Source organism: Balearica regulorum, chromosome Z (assembly GCF_011004875.1).
Source record: "Balearica regulorum gibbericeps isolate bBalReg1 chromosome Z, bBalReg1.pri, whole genome shotgun sequence".
Lineage (NCBI taxonomy): Eukaryota > Metazoa > Chordata > Aves > Gruiformes > Gruidae > Balearica > Balearica regulorum.
In genome coordinates this window covers 33,573,776-33,592,127 of record NC_046220.1, presented here as the reverse complement: position 1 = coordinate 33,592,127, position 18,352 = coordinate 33,573,776, and the positions used below count along the sequence as shown (strand labels likewise).

The 18,352-nt window shown below is 44.4% G+C and overlaps 1 protein-coding gene across 6 annotated transcripts in view; it reads right to left on the bottom strand.

The window, feature by feature from the left end:
* NRG1 (neuregulin 1) overlaps positions 1 to 18,352 on the bottom strand; it is a 477,481-nt gene that overhangs the window by 171,743 nt on the left and 287,386 nt on the right. For 5 of the 6 annotated variants that reach the window (XM_075740458.1, XM_075740455.1, XM_075740460.1 and 2 more), the window contains exon 1: positions 3,365 to 3,758. The exons of the other annotated variant lie outside the window; for it this stretch is intronic. In XM_075740458.1, coding sequence (XP_075596573.1) covers positions 3,365 to 3,584 — 220 coding nt within the window. In that variant the 5' untranslated portion in view covers positions 3,585 to 3,758. Of the gene's footprint in view, positions 1 to 3,364; positions 3,759 to 18,352 lie in introns of those variants that run through there. 6 annotated transcript variants of the gene reach the window in all.

Here is an 18,352-nt window from a genome sequence, read left to right as displayed (position 1 = left end):
GTAACAGATCCCAAATTTCACCTGAACAATGGAAAACATGAAGATGTTTTTTTCTGTGCTACCTCTGTGCAGCTGAGCAGAAGAGGCCAAACCAGCTTAGGTTTTTTTTCAAGTAACTCTCTAACTTTCTTCTCCAACAGTAATTCTGGAGTTCCCACATAAGTTATGACAGAATATAGTAAAGAAACATTTTCTCATACACTTTTTTTTCCAAATAATAAAGCTGATTCTCACCCTGGTGACAACTTACCAATAAGACAATGCTTCCAGACCCAAGATTGAAAGAATATGTGATACAATTTGGCAGCCAAAAGCAAACTAATCCGAGAGAAGCAACAATCAGAAAAAACAGCACTAAACAAAAAACTCAAGATCTGCTAAGGTCTTCTGTGTTAGTGCACAGATCTTAAAACTGATGACTGGCTGCAAGCCGCTGTTTTTCATATGGAACAGAGACCACGAGCAGAAGCAAACTACTGACAGAGGAGAACACAGCAGAGAAGATGACAATTCCTGACATAATTCAACTTAAGAAAGCAGGCAACTAAGAAGCAAAACTGTTTCATGACCTCTCAGCTTGCACATCCAAAACACACCAACTGATCATCAGGTATAACTGCAAAACTGTATTAGGGAAAAGGAGAAATTGTGGTCCCACCAAAGTCAGAAGGTATTCATATCATCCCTAGGTAAGTAGTGTTAATCAGCACGTGTATCCCAGTCATTAATTCAAGCGCTAATAAGCTTGAACACAGAGAATAAAAGCCTATTGCATGAAATGTAAAACTGCTCTCTTGCTACATTTTACATTAACCAATCTTTCTGCTCCTTCTCTTCTAAAATATCAATTCTTGTTCTAAGTGGCCTCCAAACCAGAAAATATCCTTAAGTAACAGATCAGATAAAATTTATAAATGTAACATTGTAGTGTGACATTATTTGATTATGAGTCAAGCGTACAGTGATGTCTTGCGCTGTATTTCATTCTCCTATTAGCTACTGTACCTGCAAACACTACACGGATTAGCTACACATGTGCACTACCCTGCCACATCATACACTCATCTTGGAAGGAGTGGGATTTTAATTACATAAGTTAGAAGAATGCTCAGCTCTTGCCCACACAGGAAACATTTGACTAGTAATGTCAGGCATGGATGAAGGCGGTACTCTTTCATACCAACAAAAACATACTGGCACTTTGGAGAACTGAGGTAAGCACTTGCAGAAAAATTGACTTTTTCTGGTTCAAACACTGACATATTTTGGCTTAGTAGGGACATAAGTCCTTTGGAGTTTAAGCAAAGCCTAAGGAGCTAGTCATGATCTGAACCTTGCCTTGGTGAACCTCAGTCTACACTTGCCACCTTGCAGATTTTCAGACAGAACTCATTATGGCAGACATGATCAGACCACAGCATCAGAAGCGGGAATTAAATACACATGGATATCTAAACTTTAGGTGATAGGTACCTGTGTGGATCCTCCAGACTGTTATTCTGGTTTCCCCCCACCAAAGAAAGAAGACCATCTTCCCAAAAATCTCTGCCTAGATCAGAGTCAACTTTGTTGGATTACCCAAAAATCATCCCCACCGGTTAGCAGCTCCTTTCCCCGCTCCCTCAGCACTGGCACAAGTGCCCAGCCCAAGGCATGTGGAGTGTCCCACGCCCTGCACAGAGCTGGCCGCAGCTTCTTGAGACTGTCCAGTAATCCTACTCCACTGGAGATGGAAAACTGTCCACAGAGCTGGAAAAAGAAAGACCTCCTACAAGAACGGGATGGGACGCCATGGGACTCTGAGGTGTGCACAGTCAGAAAATGCATGTCTCCTTTACACTTCCTCGACAGAACTTTCCTGTCACAAATCCTCTAACATGTCACTGTCCTCCTGTTTTCTATGTCAACCACAAAAACAAACAAAAAACCCCCAAACACTTCAAACAGCCCAGCTGTCACGGGTAAGTTTGCCAGAGGTTTTAGTGTTCCAAGAGGCAATGCTCAGAAGCAGCATTATAAAAACCCAGTGGAGTAAGAGACAGAGAAAGAAGGTCAACAGGAGAGTTTGTCGGTAGCTTGGCGTAACAGGGAAAACCTTCCCTGCTGTACCTGAAACCCATTTACACCCACAGCTGAGCAGAAGCTGGGTGAACTGTGTCTCCAAGAGACATAGAGAAGAGGATACATTGGGCAGTGCTAGTTTGTAAAGATTATTAGCCCAAAGGGATACCTGCTGCTGCTGAATCACACACATCCTTCCTGAGGGCTGATGATTAAAGTCTAGAGCAGCATCATGTTGGCCATGATGCACTAAGCAAAATTAATGCTGGTATATTCAGAAAGTTTTACCCTTCTGGGCTTTCTGTTTATTTGGGTGTTTAGAGGGGAAAAAACCCCAAAGCAAAAAAAAAAAAAAAAAAAAGCCCAAGTCAGGGAACTGATTCTGCTTTTCATATGCTTCTTTTAAAATAATTTCCCACAAACAATAAAGAATTCAAAGAAATAGATAAACTAACCAATAACTCCAGTTACACATTGCTATTGCAAAGAGCTACGTGCATCTGTATGTACTGCTAGGCTTTTTGATAAACTAGGTGTCATTACACGAGCTCTCTAGGAAAAGCATCATATGCTCATATGTGTTTGTACAGCACTAGGAGTCTTGATCTTTATTGGGGCATTTGGCTGATAGAAATAACTAACTACTGCAAGTGAGGCAGCATGGTCAGCTGCGATCCTACCTTTGGGTCGATCCACAGGGTCTTGCCTCTGTGGACACCTACATAGGATGAGGGTATCACTGGCACATATCCTTGTGCTTAATACTGGGGACGTAAAAGAGAAGCAACACGTGCGGCCAAGCGAGCGAAAGGTCCGCGCTGATCATCCCTGAGTAAATAGCTGCAAGTTTAGACAGAATACCCCACACGAAAGTTTGCCATCTGTTCAACTCAGCTAAGTGATTTCTGGGGAAAGGAAGGGACAGAAAAGGTGTTTTGTAATAGGAGAGATAGCCCCACGCCCTCCAAATAATGAAGAAAAAAAAAAAAAAAAAAGAAAAAAGCAACAGCTGGCCGAGAGCCGCTCAGAGTTTCGGGGCCGGTGGGAGGGAGGGCGGCAGACCGGCCCGCGCTCGGACAGCCGAGGGGCTCCCGGCAGCGCCGCCGCCTCCGCCGCTCCGCGGGGCCGGGCAGCTCGGCGAGCAGCCGCCGCCGCCGCGAGGCGCGCAGCACCGCGGGACCGGGCCGGGCCGGGCCGGCGGCGGCGGGCGCCAGGGATGCGCCCACTTCGTGCGGCCCCGCGGGTGCGGGAAGAGCGCGGTGGGTCCGCGCAGGGCGGCCCCCACACCTGCCGACGGGCTTACCTGTGGCGGACCCGGGCGCCTCGCCCTCCTCCGGCGGACCGGGCTTCTTGCCGGGCCCTTTGCCTTTCCTCCCTTTCCTGCCGTTGCCGTCTTTTTTCTTCTCGGCCATCCCGGCTCTGGCCGCCACCGTGCTCCCCGCCGCTGCTGCTGTCCCCGCGGCCGCCCCCTCCGCCGCCTCCGCCGCCGCTGTCGGCTCCCGGAGCGTCCGAGGCTCCAGCATCGCTCTTGCCCGCCGCCGCCGCCTGGGACTTGGAGCAGCGAGTTCCTTGGAAGTTTTTGGAAACTCGTCTCCGGGCCTTTTTTTTTTTTCCTTCACCCCCCTCCCTCCTCCTCCACCCCCTTTTTTTTTTTTTTTTCTTTTCCCTTTCTTTCCTAATAATAATAATAATAAACTCCAGCCCACATACACACCCCCTCGGCACACGCCTTACTAATGCCCGCCCCGGGCACCGCACGCTTGCTCTCGGGAGGAGCCTGCACGGCCCCAGGGAGTGGGGCGGCCCTGGTCGCGGCCCCGGCCCCGGCCCCAGCCCCGGGGAGGGCGCAGGCACCGGAGCCCCGGCGTGGAGGGGCAGGGCAGGGCAGGACGGGGCGGGTGTTGCAGCCTGGTGCCGCCCCGCCGATCGCAAAGCCTGCGGCTCGTCGCGAACGCGGGTCGCTCCGCCGCCGGACGACCTGCGAGCACACCGCGGGGCCTCTCCCAGGGACCGCGGGTGGCCGCGGTGTGGGGTCGGGACTGGGAGAAAGCGAGAGGCGGATTCGGCTGCGGTGGCTCCTCAGGGTGCCTGCGTGCTCCCACTTACACACCTGCTTAAGCTGCGGCTTCCTGCGGGGTTACCGGCGATGCCGCCCCCCCCCGGCGGTCGCGGATGCTCAAGGGAAGGGGGATTTGCAAGGCTAGCGTGCACTCCCGCACCTGGTGCTTTGCGAGGGGATCCTGCCCCCGGGGAGGTCGCGCTTACAGTCCATATTCTCAGTGTGGGTCCGTTCCTACTTTTGTATCCTCTCACGGGCCTGATCCTAATCCACCAGTTCTCGCAGCTGAGACTTGGTCGGGTAAAGCCTTGCTGCAGTTCAGAGGTGAAACTGCACGTGATATAGCCATACCTGAGACAGCTTTAAAGTATCTGGCAACACTGTAAATACACCAAACTGAACTCCACTGTCATGCAGAAAACTCTAAGAATCTGTCTATATCGTTGCCTAGCTAACCTGAGCCATATTCCCTGCTGGAGCAGATAACCATTATCTGTAGGAGATGCGTTTACACAATTAGATGGGAAACACAATACAATAAGAAGTTACAGAAAAGATCTGCACAAACTACTTGAAATCTCACAATGGAAGGTTTTCCCTGTATGCTTGGAAAGGAAATGTGAAAAAACAAATAGCAGATCAGAGCCTAAAACTAGGATTGCTACTTAACAGTTCTCAGCGATTCCTCCTTCTCTTGAGGAGACTATTCTGCATGTCCCTTAGGCAACAAAAACATTTACAATGATCACCATGTACAAAAGATGCTATAGAATTGTTTTTCATTGTTGTCTGATTGAAAACATTAAAAAAATCTTCCTGAGTCAGGCCCAAAAGAGACAAAACACTCCAAACCCAACATATACTGAGTTCCTCATCTTCTGTGGCTGAAAGTTTTAGGGCTCAATCTCAGGGCTCAATTTTTTCCACATACTCTCCTGGAGCAAGAAGCTTTTGAAGAAAGCAGTGGTTAAACAGCAATACTGGGTTTTCAGCATTTTGACTTTGAAACAAACAGAAAAACCCCAATGCTTGTGTAAGTTCTGTCTCCATGGTAAAATAAGAGAAGTGAACAGCATCGACTGCAAAACAATAAGGCAAAAAATAGACTTCCTAAGTGGTCTGGCGGTACAGAATCAGTGAACAAATGAAACCAAGGGCAGGGAGGTGGGGAAAACATGGGTGCGATTCTTGACACAAAAAGTTACAGAAGATGCCTGCTGCACGATGCATTTAAGCAACATTTTGGATTTCTTGATACATGGCGTTATGACATCCTTTCTCAAATCTGCTGAACCGAAAATGAGGGAATAAGCCCCAGGCAGGGCGGGGAGAGAAAGCAGATATCACGGAAAAACAGCTGCCTACGGGGAGGTATTACTGGCGGCAGTAGCTCGTTTTTTCCTTAAGGGGTCACTACTCAGCAAGGAGGGAGCCAACTCCGGCAAAATGTAAGGAACTGCGTTGGGTAACAAAGTGTACTTTTAAATAATGTCGATATGGCCTCGTCTTCTGTACTCTGCAACATCTAAATGCTCAAGGTAAATATTACCTCCATGCTGTGTTCATCAGTATTAAACCGTCACTCGAGGGAGTTAGCAGCGTCAAAGCACTGTAAGCGGGACACAGGATGAACCCCCACCAAAGACTCTTTGAGGGTGTGATACTGTGAGAAGACCCCAGGAGCCCAAGGATGCATTAAAAATGAAAGCCTAAAAATGAAACGTCAGATTCCTGACTCCCTGGTACCTTCCCTGTCAGAAATGGGAAATTTATTGGGAAAACATACCAGAAATATGCTCCAGAAATAAGACTATTATGCCCAGAAGGAAGTCTATCATTCATTTTAGACAACGTATCAAAGATCTGCAGTGAAAGGGTGTGATTTTTGTCCTGTATACATTGACAAGAAAGAAGCAGGTATCACTTATAGCATGTAAGACTGTCCTTCGCTGTTGCCAGCTGTGAGGTACTTCAACAGAGTGGGTAGCAGCTGATTGAGTACCGTGTTAAGCTGTGTCGTGTGTCGTTCCCCCCCCCCCGCCGCCGCCCCGAGTTGCAGTACTGTGGTAGAGACTAATCAGAAAATGCAGAACATACAACAATTTTTTGCACTGCTACAGCATAGTCCAATCTACTGATCTCAAAGCACTTTATCAGTTCCCACATCCAAAGGCTACTTTGGACTTCTTGAAATGGAGGGATGCAACCATTTACATAATTTCTGTGAAGTGGGAACCATAGCTCACACATGTTGCACAATCTCATAAAAATTACACAGCTATTCAGGGAACGATGTTAAAATTTTGTGTGCATCACTTCATCATAGGACAAGTAGAGGAGAGCTGCTTACTTGTCAATGACACACAGGCAGAGACTGTATATGGAGCTTTTACTCACTGACCTCCTTGTTCTCTCCATGTCAACTTTTTCAGTATAAATATTAAGGCTTGCCTATGACCAAACTCATCTAGCTTGGTAGTCTGGCTACTCTCACTTCTGCACTTTGTGCAAATTTTTACATGATGCAAAATGAATGCAGAATGCTGCTATGTCTAATTTTTCACTCATATAAACATCTCTGCAAAATGCAATGCAGGGCAAAAGAGGCAGATCAGTAAACTAAAGAGTGCTCCAGGGTAACAAACAGTTGAATAAAACTTCAACAATCTGATTTTCTTTTGCTTCTATGTTCATTTTTACAAATACATTGGCCGTACAAAAAGGGCTTAATTACAACTACTTCGAGACACCAATACCTTACCAAGAGCGTATAAAGTGTCCTAAGACCTGAGACCCTTTCTTTGTTTTTTTTTTCCTTACAGAATATGTACTCATTTAACAAAATCAGTTCCTGAATTGATGAAGTTCATGGTTTAACCTTATTCTCAGTCTTCTTTTAAACTGAGGACTGCCATTTTCTCTTTTTCTCCATTTAGTGTTCCTTTAAAGAAGACAAGTGGGAAGACAATATGCATAAACATCAAAAGTGCTTGTTGCGACTCCATTGGTGGCAAGAAAAGAGTAAGAAACATCAGCATAAATAGAATTAAATGGTAAAGATGTATCCTAACCATAACTGTGAATAAGATACATTATTATCTTAAATTGGACTTTAAATTTCATCAGCAGTGAAGCACCAAGTCTTTGACATCCACTCAGCTGAGTCAGGACAACAGTAGCTTTTGTTCTACTGACATTTTGAAGATGCAAATCTTGATTACACAAAAGTATCCTAACAGTGGTTTAAAGGTCATGCTGACAGACCAACATCTTTGGCAATAGCAGCAATCGTGACAGGTGATGACGTCCCACTAACGTCTCTCTTCAGGAAATGGCACATTTCAGAGTTGTTTGTACATCTGTATATATGTTGCTACAAACAAGACCTGATAGCCTCCAATTTACCAACAATTTTTATGGACTCAATTTGTGAAAGTTCAGGAAACTGTCACAAGAGAAATGGATACTTTAATGTTTACTCTTTCAGAACTTTTTAGATCATCTTCTCAAAACTGCTAGCCCCATTAATGTGTAAGACATTGACACTATTTGGTGTGGGAAGAATGAAAAAATACTTTTGTGTAGTTAATAGACATAAGCTTTTATCTTTCTCAAAAACATATCAGGCCAAAGTTTCTACAGACTACTACACTCCTGAAAAACATCACTAGTTTTAAACAGGGATATGGCCTCTGAAAATAAACTAAATGAAAAGGCATGGAAGGTGAAAATCTATTAAGAGGAATAATTTTGGCAGCCCCTGTTTGAATCCAAACTCCTCCAGTGCCAGCAGTACTGACAGTTCTCACTTCACCAGTGTGACTCCACTGATCAGTGTTCAGTACACACATTTCATGGAAATGAATCCAAATTAATTTTTTAAGTTTATATTGAAGTATCATTCAATTTCTGGGTGGATATTCTCATTCAGGCCTAAAAAATTCTGAAATTAAGTTCAGACCAATTCACTTGGTAAGGTAATGAAGTCTAACCACGTTAAAGGCACCTTTGATTAAAAATGCCAAAGTAGACCTTTAATGTGGTTTAACAAATTCACATTAAATGCATACCTGTTTTGTATCCAGATTGATTTTCCTTACTGTGGGCAAGACTTTACTGATCAAGCATGGTAATCCCCATCACCCTGCTGCATTCACAAGGGACCAACAGATCTTCCAACTTAGACTGGCACACCCTGAGCATAAATCCATGGTTCATCTGTGCCCCACCACAGCGAGCACACATTCCTTATCTCTGTGGTGACATATCTCAGAAGGGAGATGTTGGTCATGACCATTTCCAAGCCTACACCCACATGATCAGCAGTCTCAAACTGCGCTCTGTCTGGTGGGTTTGGTAAAGTTATTTCTATCTCTGAGCCCTTGAGCTGCAGAGGTATGTCTATATCTTGTACGGTCTTCTCCACCATGACAGTGGGGAAATCGTGGCCTCTCTGCTTTCCTGTGACCACCCCCTCCTCCCCCCCCCCCCCCCCCCCGCAACAACAAGCTGGCCTGTCCTGCAGTAAGCCAGCTGACAGAGAACATAGACACCAGCCTGCATCTCTGCCCTATTGCAGGAGCAAAAATGATGCTCCCAGCAGGGTGCACTTAACCAAGGTGCATTATTATCCCAGTGTCCCTGGCTAAATCACTTGGCTACTCTGATGGGTTCACTTCATGCTGCCTCTGCTCCACAGGCTCTGTGAAGAAAACAGCTCCCCCTTGGAGTCAATCAGTGCAGCACAAGCATGCTGGAGAGTGTTTTGCCTGCACTGCTACCCACGGTTGTTATAGCCTTCTTCATGAGATAATCTCAATGGCATGCAATGTTCAAGATATCTCTTCTTCAAAACACCCCTGTGGTTGTGTGGCAGAGAGGTAGATCATAGAATGGCTTGGGTTTGAAGGGACCTTAAAGATTATCTAGTTCCAACCTCCCTGCCATGGTCTGGGACACATTTCTCTTAGACCAGGTTGCTCAAAGCCTCATCCAACCTGGCCTTGAACACTTCCAGGGATGGACTATCCACAACTTCTCTCAGAAACCTGTTCCAGTGCCTCACCATCCTCTTAAAGAAGAATTTCTTCCTAACATCTAATCTATATCTACCCTCTTTTAGTTTAAAGCCATTACCCCTTGTCCTATCACTACATGCCCTTGTAAACAGTCCCACTCCAGCTTTCTTGTCAGCCCTGTTTATGTACTGGAAGACAAAGCTACTAGCCTCTTTCCTTATAGAGGGGAAAAGGAGTTAGAACTGAAAGGGGTTTACATCCAGCAGCTCTCAGCTTTGTAGCTCCGAACTCTTCATGATCAAAACAGCCTCCTGTATTAAGCACGCAGGCTTCACATTCAGAGCCTGAGGAGTGTTCAGTGCCCAATGGTGGGATTCACAACTGACATGTCTGCTAAGCAAGAAACTACCCAAGTGTTAACAATAGGACAAGATGTCTCATTGAAGCTTAGGAGGCTTTCAAATCCATGCTGCAGGGAGGTAAATTCATAGCCCCAAAGTGAAAACACTAGAAAAAAAGGAGTTACTATTTGAAAATGACTGCAACAAGGACAGACTCCCTCCTACCTGTGCTCAGTGATGGAGAATGTCCTCTCCCCAGGAGGGAGAAACCTGAGCTTGGTTTCTTCATGTGTCTGAACAGATGCAAGTGCACATCTCTCAAGAGTTAACCAGGCTCTTAGGCACGTTGGCCAAAAATTTTGGACTGGTGAAACACTTAGGAGAGCAGGTACAGGAATTGAGACCCCCCCTTTCTTTCACATAAGCACTATAATCACTACCATGTTTTATTTGTCTGTGGCCCAGTATGTGGTGGGACAACTACAACTGGACCAACTGAGGGTATTCTTTCTTATCTGAGCATACCAACAAGTCTAACCCCATGGACCAGACACACAGATGTATGGTTTTTGTGTGGATTTCACTGAGAGCTCAGCTAAATGGCCTGCTGTTAAATGCAGAAATTGTTTGGATCCATTTTGTCATTAATATACGAAATGAAGGATGAGACTTCCCCCATGCACATACCTCCCCACATGTGCGCGTGCGCACACACCCACGCCCACAGCTAATTCAGAACTGCTGTGGCTCAACTGGAGCTTTTGCTGCCCATGAAAATCAGTTAGATGAGCAACAGTAAACAAAAATATATTGCATGTGGGGAAAGGAGTTTCCCTGTGTGGGCTTTGTCTTCTCCATAACTCTTCTTATTTAAATCCTAATCAAAAATTAATAAATATAATGTTAGAGAGGATGTACAGTCACTAAAGGTTTGTTTTAAGGTCTTTCATCCAGCAAGATAATTAAGATATGTCTAATTAAAACCTGAACCTGTGGGAAGATTCCCTGCTGTGCTTTATCTGTGTAAGAAATATATATCTATAGCTAGCAAGTCTTGACTGTTTAGCTCAGGCTGTAAAAATTTGTGTGATTAATTAGAGTGTCCTTGTTTAAATCCCTGATTTAGTAGATATCATATTAAGCACAGTAGTATTTCTATGACAACTTCTTTGCTTAAAGCCAGACACAGATTTAGGTACCTTTCAGAAACAGGATTTGGGAAAGATTGTTCTGTCAGAAAGTTTCTATGTCCTTTCCTTTCTAAATAAGTGAAACTTCGGGTAAAATGAGTCTGATATCCCATTCCTCCTATCAAAGTTTCTCAGCTGCAACCTTCACTGAGAATTTTCTATGACCAATACGTTGTTTTCACTGAGTTGTTTCAGAAAGTTGCACGCACTTCCCATCACGTCCAAGCAGAAGATAATTTTGGTAGGCTTGCCTCAAAAAGAGAAATATGGTGTGCAAGGGTATCATTTCATGCTGTGAAATACGAATTGAAGTGAAAGGTTAAATAAGAAACTAGTCAAGTGGTAAATTAAAGCCCAGGGAAATCCAGCTATTTCAAGCCTCAAAAAATAACATTTTGAAATTGTGTTAAACGCAGTGCACTGGTAGGTGGGGTGGAGGTGGGGTGTTACCTGTAGACAGGCAAGAGCAAAAACTGTATATTTGTCTATTTTGAGCCCTGCTAACCATTGGGGAGGAAAAATGCACCCCAAATACACCTGGGCGCTCTATGGCCACCCTAAGAAGAGCGTACCTGGCTGACAGACAGGAGGTAGGAGCATATATCCAGAAAATTGTTCTCTACATGCCCAGTTCTTGAAATCTAATGTAGGAGCCTGCTCCTGGCCATTGTTAGAAAACAGGTATTAAGCTGGATGGGACTTTAGTTTGACCCAGTATAACCAGTTCTGTGTTCTTTTGCTTTGCATGCAATTTAACAAGTGCCTAAGGCTTCAGATTAGCAGGGGGCTTCATCATATTTCTAAAAGCAAGTGGTGACTTCAGTAATCTCTAAGTGAGCACTGGTTCAGAGGAATAGTTTGTAGGAACTTGTTCCTTCTTTCCAGACTAATTACTTTCTATTTTTTCCACAAGTGTAGATACATGGTGTGAAGCCCTGTTGCCATATCCTTCTGTCACAGTTAGGGTGACTGGACCTCCATGGTCACTGTCTCCTACTTCCTCATTTTGGGCCATCAGAAATTACCAAGCTATGCACTTATTAAAATATTGTCAAGGGAAAGTTAAAACTGCATTTTTAAAAGATCTTTTTCTTTTCACAGCTTTGTAAAATCATGAATGAAGGTATTACAGGTTGCTTGGTGGTGGTGGTAAAACTGAATTCAGCACAAAATATCAGACATAGGGCTAGATATAACTTTGGCAAAAGGCATGGTAAGGCAGGTAGTGAACGTAGTGTGAAAGTTGAAGAAAAATCCAGAGGTCAGATCCTGGAGGGTAGAAAATTAGCATGGCTTCTTTGAAGTCCATGGAAATAGTGATTTACACACCTGAAAATTTGGCCCTAACACATCATGACTATTTCCGGATGAACTTTAGTTTAAAACATATAGATAACAAATAGCTAATTCCTCCCTTTTAAAAGGAAGTCTGAACAGGGAGTCAAGCTGGAGACCCTCAGCACTGTAAGTGCTATGATGTAATAAGTCTGGTGTGACTTCCTCTGTGGATAAAACTTTTTGTGAAGTACTCTTTAGACAGAACTCTCTCCAGATCCTCAGGTCATACACACTCACACACGCACACAATACAACTCAGGAGGTGCTGTGGGGCCACACAGATCCCAGCTAACATAGTACTTTGGCACACTTGAAGATCTAAATACATGTATATTTAGGGTTCTTTTGGATCACTGAAAAATTCGTACAAGCTGTACCCTGGCTGCCAAGTTTCAGTGCTTAAAAATACAAATAACTGGGATCTGGGTACTTTCCTTTGGGACAAAGTTTTAGAGAAAACTTCATTAATCCTACCCCTAGGAAAACAATGCGGAACTTAGTTGTCAAGGAATAAAATGTGTAGTGCCTATGTCACTAAATTCTTTCAAGTGGTTTTAATCGACTCATAAAACATCCAAAACTGAGCCAAGACAGGAATCCTATTACCCTAAATATACTAGTCCTATACAGCTTGCTAGTAAAGCACTGAAAGTTGTGGAATCACCTCACTGAGCAGAGAAAGAATGTACTGTAATGGCAATTCCTCCTGCAAGCTTATTCATGAGTTCAAATGAACAACAAATGTGATATTCCACAAGTTCAGACCTTTGTTCATGATTAACCCACAGAAAGACTGCAGCCATGTCAGTTATAAGGGAGGATATGAAAGTGCTATTTGATAATTTGATTGCTATGTGTAGCCCTGTGCTGGCCCATTATGCAAACCCATTTAATCCTATAGTTTGCTCCTGAACTATTCACCACAGCTGCTGCAGAGAACTTGGTAATCTAGAGTCACCATCTCAGCTATGTGGCTAGTCACCTAAATCACAAAGTTTGTTTTCCAAGATGAGAAGGTAACCTTTATAACCAAAACCAGGGTCTGAACCTAATAATGGAACTGACAGCAGCCACTGTTTCCAGTGCATACTGACCTCTATTCTCTGTCAAGGGGTATTAACTATTCCTTCTTTTGCCAGGTTTCCTTCTGCATCAGGAGATGGTCACCATAAGTGACGGTCAGCCTCCTATTAGCATTCCTTATCTCAGTCTCTTTAATCACGTGGTATCTCCAGAGAAAAAGACTCTACAGCACAAGCAAAGAGAACAGAGTGAACCAAATGCTGATGTTTTGGTAAAAACCTGTCAGTAAAACCTGGGAGGGATCAAAAGTGCCATGAAATATTCTGTGGTACACTAGTAAGTGATGTGTTCACATCATGTGGTTGTAGCACAGCACTAGTGGTTACAACATATTGCACAGAGAAAACAAAGACAAGACATTTTTATCAAGTTTCTTCACCAGGTATCAGTTTCCCAGGGACACTGACAAAAAAAAAAACAAACTCCAAAGGACCTTGTAAGATTGAACAAGTAAGTCATCCAAGAAAAGTATCCTTGGGGAATGCACAACCCCTGCAGTTGCCTTCTCTCAAGCTATGGCAAGTAACAGAACTCTTCTCTTTCAATATGGCCAATATGCTGTTATTGCCAATATCGCCAATATTGGCGATATCCTGTTAGCAGACAGTGAAACAACATGTATCCAAAATGAAATTAATGCCACATCACAGAGATTGAACACAGGGTAATGCAATTCAAGAGGACAATTGACTTGCAAACACTAAACTCAGTCCTATGGTTTTCAGTGATGCAGGGTCATGTATGCAACAAAACAAACCAGAGGCGTTCTACTCTCAGCTCATACTGTAAGGAAAACGGAAAAGAAAATATTGCTGTGAATGCAAAGCTCTGGGAGTGTGATGGTAAGCTGGATATTTTGCTGGATTGCCTAATAAACCTACAGAACAACTCCTCAACAGGCTGACTTGTGACAGGCAAAAAGAAAGAAAAAAAACCCCAAAACCAGCATAACAAAAATTCATGGAAATGTCAGGTGATTACAGCCAGGCTTTTTAGTGTTGTTCCGTAAATACGAGCAAGAAATGGAACATGAGACAAAGGCAGGGAACAGGCAAGAAAACTGGCAGGAAAGGGACAACAGCCCCAGCACTTCCCCACTCTGTGCTAGAGTCCTGAAAAGCTGGGCTAACTGGTGCCCCTGCAGACCTCCCATTTCCCTGGGTGCAGGATGAACAGTGCTCAGCACGCCACGCTGCCCTGCTGGTTTCCCCACGCACTCCCTTCAGCTTCTGGAGGCAGAGCTGGAGTCCTTCGGAGTTAATGGCAGGAAAAAAATCAGGTTTTGCCTGTGCTTCTGAAACACCTTGGGCTGGCCCTGGTCTGAAACCTCACTAGAGCCTCTGTACAGACAGATACCACTGAACAAAGTGCAAAGTAATGGCTAAAGAAATCTCTTGTGTGCGTGGGTTGAATTGCAGTCTGCAATGGCAGATGGTCCAGCAGGTGCATGACTTGTCTACAGCAACAGGATGCAAAAGATATTAAAGAATCTGATGAAGTGTCTGATGTTCGGGGACACCTCAAGAAAATAATAAGCCACGTTGATATGGATCCCAGTGTTCTGGCAAAAATAAGTAAGTGAGTGACTTCCCCGAGTAAAGTGCTGAGAGCTAAAGGATAAGCTGAACTACTTTGGAGAGAATAATTAGGTAGCAAGAGTTGCTGTAGTAACAGTAAAATAGTTAAGGATCAGCAAAGTAATCAAATGCAAATGCTGAGGAAGGCAGGCCTAGTTCTGAAATGGCATTTTTCCCAACTTAGCATAGTTTCTCAGGTAAGCTAATGGCTTCGGCAGGGAGATGCAGAGAAAGAAACTCTGTGCAGAGAAAGATGCTGTGAGTTCTCTTGGGGCAGCAAAGTGAGTGCCCTAGCACCCAGGCTGACCCCACATACCACAGTTTGAGCTGTCTGAGGATCTGGATGGGGCGGATGCAGTGAGGAGACTGACCTCCAAGGTAAAAGTACCAACATCACAGAGTCACTGCCAGCAAAGAGCATGCAGATGCCCTCTAACACCAGTGTTTGTCTGTGCCTGACTGGTGGCACATGATTAGGTCAGACACATCAGCATTTTTGCATTGTTAAATGGTGCTGGGGGTGTGGGTTCAGCATCTCTTGGTGTCTGAAATGTTTTGGGAGGAGGGTTCAGTTCCCGGTGGCTCCAGTACAAATGCAAAATTTGCTCAAGGGGGAAAGCTTTCCTACTCCCATGTGTTTATTGTCTTTCATTCATTTCTTTAGGGTGATAGTTTCAAAACCTTTAAATGTCTGCATTTTGGACTGAAGGCCATGGTGAAACCTCTCTTTTGCCTCTGTTCCCCTATGTTCTTTAAAAGCCTGAATATTCCTCCAGCAAATGTCTGCCCTTGCATGTCCATTTCTTCCAGTTTGTCAGCCTGGTCCCTTGGCCTTAAGACAGCTCTTTCACTCTTCCTCATTCTACAGAAAACCCCATTTCTCTTTCAGAGAGGAAATGCTCGCAGCTTGGAAACTGCTGACCCCACCCCTCAACCTCAGTCTGGAAGCTGCACCCACTCACCCAGCAGAAAATCTGAACCATCCTTCAGACGTTGCATGTTATGTTTACATGTTGTGGTTACATTTGAAGCAGTTTATCTTTGTTCTTACCAAAAGAAAATGTGAAGAATTTACAGACAAGTTTAAACAAAGAGGTGGGATCTGAGTCAGCTTCTTCAGTCATTGGTGGTTTTACATGGTCAATTAATTACTATTAGCTCTAACATCCATGAATGCCTTCTGGTAACCACCAAGCAAATGACAGTGTTCACCTCCAAGAAATGTCATCAGTTCTTGAAAAGATTGTCAGCAGCACCATTCCCTTGGTCTAACTGGAATAATTCCTAGCTTTTAGAGGTCCCTGTAATGACTCCCTATTGAACAGAGGTTGAAACTCTGCATGATGCAATGAAGCAATTTGTTCAGGAAAGCACATCAAAGTGGTGGCAGAACCATGAAGATGCCAGATCTTCAAAATGTTGTTCCAGTAATACACAGAGCATCGTCTTATCCAAGATCTTTATTCAGGACACAAGATGATGTCTGTTTTCCCTTTCAGGCTGTGTTTCTGGTGAAGTCAGGTGGTTCCACTCTGAGACAGGATGCAGGACACATTCAACCTGCTCTGGTCTTTTTGCCAGGCTGTGCAGACAGGGTGCCCCATCAAGTGCTCCTATGCATAACATAACATGCCACAGGCCACAGTCTTTTTGAGGAAGGCTGGCCACACGAGTTTAACCCTAAAGGGCCAGATCTATTGCTCACAGAGATCAGTGAGAGAATATTACTATGGGCATTGCATCAGCCACAGAAAAAGTCATTGATGGGAAGAAAAAAAAGCTGCAGTGGGCCTTTTATACTGTGCTGGACTAATCACATGTCACTTTCAGAAAAGTTGGTGGTCTCTGGGATAGGTGAAACAGTGAAAACAGTTTTGTTCCCTTTTCATGGACATTGATTCAAGACAGCACCAGTTTGACCCTGCTGGTACTAACCTCCCAGTAGTGCCCAGAGGGTCAGCTTCTGCCCTGGGATGGCACCAGGTGACCCCCAGCATAACAGCAATGCCAATGTATAGACTCACAGCTTGTGCTATAGACATTTTACTGTCTGAAACAGTGCCCATGGAGGTTGACCAACACCATAATGCAGGCTATGGTGACTGTATGCACAACAGGGATGGTTTGCCCCCTCTTTCCTGTTCTTCACATGCAGTCTCTCCCACAGCCCTTCAATGCCTCTTGCCTTTCTTGGGGCTGGACATGCTGAAGAAAGTTACTCCAAAAGCTGAAGTTTGTGTGTTTGGGTTAAATATGAGGCCCAAAGCAATCAGTAGGGTTGCAGAAAGAAAGGCATATAGAAATGCCATAAAACTTTCAGTCCAATAGAAAAAACACAAAACAAAGAAGTATTTTATTGGAGCGTAGTCCTTGTTGTGCTATCATTTTGTCATGGACAAAGAGGGGCAAAATGTGGAGTGCATTAGGCACGACTGAAAGGACATGACAGCAGAAATGAACTACCCCAACGGAGTATTCCTGGAAGCCAGCTTAACTTAGCAGACAGAACACTGCAGTGGAGGTAAAGGGGTTGGAAGATTACAGAGGAAAAACTCTCCCTGAACTTTATTGTTGAAGGGACAGGGTTTCAATGGATTATCCCCACTCAGGATGAGATTGTGAGTTTCAAATAGATCACTCTGCAAACAACAGGCCTGTGCTCCACTGAAATAGCAAACTCCATGCTAGGAACTTTTGAGAACAGAAAAGACAAGAAAACAGAGAACATGTCTCTGCCAAACTTGGTTTGCAGCCACATTTTGTAAAACCCTGTGCAGTCCTTGTCCCTGCATCTGCTCTGGGTAAAGTACAGAGAAAAGCAAGACAGATGGTTGAAGGTATGAAGTCTGGTGGATGTGGTGGAGTCTCATGCGCTCCATTTAAGTGGAACAGAGAAGGTGATTAGGCACTTATTGAAGTAAGGAGCATCAGTAAACCCAGAAAGTAGTAGTTTCAAGCACAACACCTATTATTTTCAAACATGAAAAGGAGTACTTTTTCACACAACATTTAGCTAATTACATCGTGGAACTCCTTACCATAGGACATTGTGAATGGTAAAGGCTTACATGGAGTTCAAAAACAATCTGAAAAACTCATGGACAAAATGTGATTCAGGAGCTATTAAAACTGAAATCAACATCCATGCTACTCAAGTTCTTGGAAGTTGGGAAATCTTTCCAAAAAACCTCCTTCTGCATACCTCCCATGTCCTTACACTCTTCCACCACTATGGGCTGTTGGCTAGTCTCAGGGGCATGACAGTGGGCTAGATGGTCTTGTGGTTTCAGCTAAGCAAGCTAAGTTTAGGCAAGCCATGTTCTCCGTATCCTTGTGATCCACCTTGTCTTTGTTTTTTTTTTTTTTTTTAGTTTGCAAGTTCTACAGGGAAGATGGATTTGTACAGGGGAGAGGGATGATCCCCTCGGCTCAGGACCCACCGGGCCTCATCCAGGCACTACATCCTGTTTGGGGCCTCTGAGAGGAGCGACAATGACAAACCAGAGGGGCTCCAAGAGGCCACTGGGTTGGTGGGACTGGAGCACTCTCCTGTGAGGAGGGGCTGGTTCAACCTGGAGCAGAGATGGCTTTGGGGCACCTGACAGCACCCTGGCAGTGCCTGGTGGGAAGAGGATCAACAATGGGCATAAGCTGAAGCTAGAGAGAGGTTGAGGCTGGAGATAAA